Raw genomic sequence first — 6,000 nt, 5'->3', positions numbered from 1 at the left:
ATGAAAAATGGTGATCCTGCCTCCAGCACGGATGATTTCCCATCTCCACCAGAACAAATGACAGGCTCAGAGCCTAGTCAGGGCATGGATGAAGATATATCACTGGAAATGGATGCATTACCCCCATTACCTGATAACACTGTGCCTGAAGAATTTCCTCTGCTCAGTACAGAGACAAGCGGTGCTTTTTCAACTCAGGATGGTTGTCTCTCAGAACAATCTATATTTACAGCTCTTTCCAGCTGTTTATCAGAAAACCAGCATGGAGAACAGGAGATGCCTTTGCAGCATTTGGAGTTTCTGCCTGTGTCAAAGACAGATTCTTCTGGTGAAAGTAAAAGTCCTCAATTCCCAATGAAACAATGCAAAATGTATGAAAAGCTGCTCAGCACTGAGGATGACAGTGATGACCCATTATCATCATTTGAAACTGGGGACAGAGTGTTGGTAAAGCAGAGCCAGCCTGGAACTCTGATATTCAAAGGCCAGACTCATTTTGGCAGTGGGCACTGGGCTGGTGTTGCACTGGACAAAGCTGAAGGTGACAATGCTGGAACTTACGAAGGGGTGAAGTATTTTGAGTGTGCTCAGCACTGTGGGGTCTTTGTCAGACCTGATGAGATTTCACACCTGTTTGGGGTTAACAAAAATAGTTCCAGTTCCATGGGGAATGAAGACTCTGACTCCTTCCATGATGATGATGACTCCCTCAAAGGAGACTGCAACTATTCTGAAGATGATGAGCAGAGAGTGGGGTTTGCAGAGGAGAAAGCAGAAGACACAAACAGTGCAGGAGGTTCAGAAGTGAAAGAAAACCAGTCTGGGTTACACAGTGCCTTGCTGTCTGGAAAAGGGCAAAAGTTTCCTTATTCCAACCAGAGTAACAATAATGAATTCCTCTGGCAAAAAAACTTAATGTGCTTGGGATCAGATAAAGAAAAAACAGAACTGGCACAAATAAAACAAACTGTATTTGCAGATGTTCTTCCAGAGAAAAGCAAGACAGATGAGGTAAACACAAGCAAAAATATTTGCTGCTTGGTAGAGGATCAGAAAAGAATTAAACTTGCTGATGATATTGCAAGTGAACTCAGTAAAAAACTTCTGTTTGACATTTTAATTGCATTTTCTGAAACAGCTCAACACAAATATAAAAATGCCTTTGAAAAAGACATGATGAATTATGGCAACGGCCTGAGGCAAGAAGACAATCAGAAACCGTTTCCCCTCAAAGAAAATTCAGTTGCTGCCTTATCTGAACCATCAGCAAAGGTTTCTGATGTTTTACTGGGTGATTTTGATACGCTTTGCATTCATGGTTGTCACACAGTAACAGACAGAATTGTAACTAAATTTATAGATGATGCAGTTAAAGAATATAAGAAGATTAAAAGAAAACACAGATCAAAAGCAGACAAGATACTTCATTTATCTCCAGAGACTTCTCCAACCACTTTGCCTGTAAGTACAGTGAGAAAGTTTTTATTTCAAGTGCTGGCCCTGAGGCTGAGTCTATAGAGGCAATAATTTGTGTGGCCCAGTTTATCATCCATAGAAATTATATCAATGTTAGGAACCAGGCTGCTCACTTCATGTGACCCATTCCTTATTTAAGGAGTTATTCTGTATCCATTGGATAGTACATGTATGGTCCAAACAAAGAAAATGGGACTTTATTGGAATTTTTAATAATACATCAGTAAGCCTTTCTTTGAGCCCATGAATAAAATGGCTTTAAGCGTAACCTTCATCAGTTGCTAATAATCTCAAGACCTCTGAAAATATAGAATACATCATCTGTCTTTTCTTTTTCTCTCTTGAAGATCCTTTTAAAAATCCTCGATGCCGGTGTTTTTGGAAGCCCTGAAGATTTTGATCAGCCTAATTCTGACCAAAACATGCTGGTGAGACAGACACAAAAGCAACACTTGTACAAATCAGACCAGTGGCACTCAGCTCCTTGGAAGAAAACTGTGGAAGTCCCTCTTGTGATACCACATAACAGTTCTTATGTTAAAAATTTGTCTGCATATGCTGTGGAAGAATTATGGACCCCAGAGAACATAAAATCAAATTTCAGGAACATCAGCGTGCCAAAGTACTTGGAATATAGTGATCTCTCGAGGAATGCTTTGGAAGCAGAAAGCAAGAGGATGTATAATCAGGTATTTTTAAAGCACTAACTGTTAATTAACTTTTGTAGTGTTCTGGAGGCTGAATCATATTAGCTAATATTTAATGTTATTCTATTTGCTAACACTAAATATAGCTAAAGGGACACTGAAAGGTACTACCAGGAGTATTTTGCAATTTGCTGCAGAATAATTCCAGTAGAATAAATGTCCTTGCAGACAGTCCAGACCTTTGCCAGAGTTCCACCATAAGGCCTTGTACACCTGACCCAGTGTCTGGTTGGGTCTGTTCAGGAAAAGCCAAGTTCCATGGAAAGCTGGGGACTGGAATCCCATTTTCCTGACTTCAGTGTCATGCTGAGTTTGTTACAGGTTATATTTGATTTGAGCCATGAGTTGCTGCGTGAAGAGTATCAAGTGACTGCAAAGCCAAATACGTTCCCATGGATGAAAAAAGAAGTGGGATCTCCCTGTTCCAGGCATCTCTGCAGAAGGACAGACATCAGAGATGTCAAGGTATGTTCTGGCAATGTAAAGTACAGGAACAGGAGTGGAAAGAGCAGAGGTTTCAATGGCAAAAAGAAATGTGAAATTTGGGAGGATTATGGCAGTGTAACTGAGGTGATGGGAGAAGAAACAGCATTACCCTGAAATGTCAGCATAAATAACCGAGCTGATTAGTCAAAATATTCCATATGTATGGAGATAAGAATGGGAATGGGCCTTTAAACTCTCCTATTTTGTATGTAACCTCTAAAGTAATATTATGATTAAAATTGCTGGTTGGCCAGTATTGATCAGCTACCTCTAGATCAGTCCCCTAAACTTTGGGATGTTTGTGGACGTAAAGCTGGATCTTCACACTGGCACCTGTCACTCATCTGGAACCTTCACAGCACCAGAATTCTTATGAGGAGAGTTCTTTTCAGCCTTCTTTATTTTGTAGACATTTGTTCAGGGTGAAATTATTAAAATAATGAACCTGGAAAAGAATGACTTAGAAATGAAAAGAAAATTCCTAAATATGACCAAGTATGGAAACTGTAAGAGAGACAGAGTGGACCTTATTCTGGTAAGCAGAATTTCCAATGGGGACTTGTTTATTTCCTCTAGATTTAAACTAGAAATTCTCATCCTTTTGTGAGAATCACATTTATTTAAATTAACTTAAGAACTTCAAATAACTGCCTTTATTAAAAAATTGAATTAATAATCCAGTATTTCCAGTTCTTGTGAGTGGTTTAAATTAAATAAATTAATGATGCAGATGTAAAGTTGTTGGATTAGGTGCAGTGTCTCAGTACTTCTGTGAAGCTCTTCTTTTTGAAGTAAAAATTAGTTTCCATGTTATATTTTAGATCCAGGAGCTCCGCAAAGAAGAATCTCAGTGGACTTCCTATGGTGATGATGAATTAACAGTGAAGATGAGGATGGCTGAAGCCATATTTGATAGCTTGATCCTTGACACAATCAGAGTTCTTAGCAAGATTTATCTGAAAAAAGCCTGTTTGAAAGGTGACTGTGCACCATCTTTTTTCTTTTAGTATGCTGTGGAACTGCTTAAAAGGAGCCTGGAGATGGCTTCAGAGAGGTGGCACAGGGAATGGCAGGACCTGGAGCCAGACAATCAGGTTAAATGTCTATAATTTTATGCAAATGAGGCAAATGCCGATGTGATGCACTTCAAATTGGAGATTTTTTCTATCAGCACCTTCAATTCCTAACAATTAGATGTGTGCCTGTAATTGGGTTATTTATCATGCAATTCACAGGAGCCCATTGAATTTTTATGATATCTGAATGTGGGGTGCTGAGAGTGCTTTAATAGACAAAAGAGAGGAAATCAATACTGCTTTTGTATTGGCAAAACTGGAAAAATCAAGATTTTGACAAGGAAATAGAAGCATTTCCTCAGCATGGTAATTGTTCACTGTGCTAATTGCTGTAGTCCCACCTATTTTGTATTGAGAAAATCAAATTTTTGTTCTTTTTAAAATAAATACCGTGCAAATATTTCTTACTGGAATTCAGAAACTGTTCATTATTGAATAATTGATTGTAAAGAGATCAGATTTTTTCCAATCCTATTCAGAGATTCTTTCAAATAAAATTAGAATCAGGATCAATAAAGATAAATTATGTATAAAACTTAAGATTTAAAAATACAGTACTTAAAATCTGCTTGGGGGAATAGACATTTTGTTTGTGTTTTTAAATGCTGTTGCCTTATCTTTTCTTGTACTTGTTTTCTGAATAAAATGATACACATTGTTTATTTTGTTTATTTATTTTTCACTGAAACCAATTAGAATTACAGATTCTCTTGTACACACTGCTCTTCTCAGCAGTGAATGGGTGCATTTTTGTTTTGTTTTACTGGGCACATTAAACCCTCCCATGCTTGTTGCCATATGAACAGAAATAAAAAGGCAACTTCTGCCCCCAGCACCTTAACTGGTGATCTTATCCTATAAACTACTTTCATGTCTCTAGTGGTTCATTTCCATGTCTCTGACTTTATCCTCATTGATTAGTTAATCCACATAAGTTACTTGTTTTCTTGTTGTCAGTTTATAGCAGAATTTAACTCATTTTTTTTTTTCCTGGACTTAGTGTTGGATACAATGACAAATCTATAAATTGCAGCACTCTGGTTTTTCAGTTTATTCTCACTCTGGTTTTGCAGCAGCAGGATCCCTGTGTTTGGAACGAAATCTGTTACAAATATCACTTAGATATGAATAAATAGCTGAAGGAATTGTTTGATTTTAGCCTTACGTTACACCTGAGGCAGAGACCCATCAGATTTGCAATGAGGGTTGTGAGTGAAGCCTGAACCCTCTCAGGGTGCTCTCAGGGAAGGACACAGCTATAAAGTATCTCCTGCTGATGAGAATAAAAAGTGTGTACACAGAACATGTCAGACATGTTTAATATCCCCCACCATTCTGTGTTCAAAAGCTGAGATTCTGGCACCCAGATATATTGACCTGTTCACTCAGTGGCAAGGCTTCAATATCAAGATTACTCTCCTTCAAGGTCTAATATTTTGTTTGCCTTGGGTTTGATCAATATTAACCTCCTGGGTCAATAAATCTTGATACTAGCCTCAAGAGGAGTCATTATCTTTCATAGAAAATGATTATTTCTCAGTTAAACCTTACATTTAATTCTCTTGTAATCCATCTCTTTCATCTTCACACATTTAACAATTCTTCCAAATAAAATGTGCTCTAAAATATCTTAGGCACTGCAGATTTTTAAAATCCTAATTAGCAGCTGCTACAAGTTTTTTCAATTCTTGGAAGCTGTTGGGCTTTGCTATTGTAACCATCTCTTTTGTGCTTGCTGTACCCAGAAAAAATAGAGAAAACCCCAAAACTGGGATGTGATATGAGAAACCATTTAGGTTGTAGCTGTGGATATGGATCGAAAGATATGTGTCTGAACAATTTTAGATTTAATGGTCAAATAAAAGAAAGGGTCAGGAAAAGGCAAAAGCAGCAGAATTTTACTCTCGTTCTCTTTGTGGGTTGTTGGCCACAAGCAATGATGAATTAAGTTCTAACCCTGAACTCCCCCGATGGGCCTGAAGTAAGAATTTAAACCCCTTTGTTCCCTACTTGTTCTTCAAGGATTAAAATAAGTGTTTGTGAGCGACAGAAGCAAGAATTATCTTTTCAGAGACCTTAGTCTTTCATTATCTGAATTTTTAAATCCTCTGAAACCTTTCTCTGGGGACGTTGTTTGGTTTCTGCTTCTCATTAAGGTAATGAAAATTCTTGAGCCTGTATTTAGAAATGAAAGGAGACTTCCATACTGGGCCAGAGTGAAAAGGTGCTAAGATCCATTACTAGTGCTCATCCTG

General features: G+C 37.8%; 1 protein-coding gene across 4 annotated transcripts; it reads left to right on the top strand.

The window, feature by feature from the left end:
• The first annotated feature begins 261 nt into the window (after nt 1–261).
• LOC128817748 (centrosome-associated protein 350-like) lies at nt 262–4,386 on the top strand. Of its 4 annotated transcripts, none has more exons than XM_053996540.1 (5): nt 262–1,461; nt 1,824–2,165; nt 2,505–2,648; nt 3,079–3,204; nt 3,677–4,386. In XM_053996540.1, exons 1-5 carry the CDS (start codon nt 277–279, stop codon nt 3,776–3,778), a joined length of 1,899 nt encoding a protein of 632 aa, XP_053852515.1. In that variant the 5' UTR covers nt 262–276; the 3' UTR covers nt 3,779–4,386. The 4 variants fall into 4 exon arrangements, with proteins under 4 accessions (XP_053852515.1, XP_053852514.1, XP_053852518.1 ...); XM_053996539.1 differs by having other exon boundaries at nt 3,491–3,766; XM_053996543.1 differs by lacking the exon at nt 3,079–3,204.
• Nucleotides 4,387–6,000: the final 1,614 nt, after the last annotated feature.

The sequence above is a fragment of the Vidua macroura genome, chromosome 21, assembly GCF_024509145.1.
Source record: "Vidua macroura isolate BioBank_ID:100142 chromosome 21, ASM2450914v1, whole genome shotgun sequence".
Lineage (NCBI taxonomy): Eukaryota > Metazoa > Chordata > Aves > Passeriformes > Viduidae > Vidua > Vidua macroura.
Note: the sequence above shows the minus strand (reverse complement) of the source record. Positions and strands in the feature narration are given on the sequence as shown.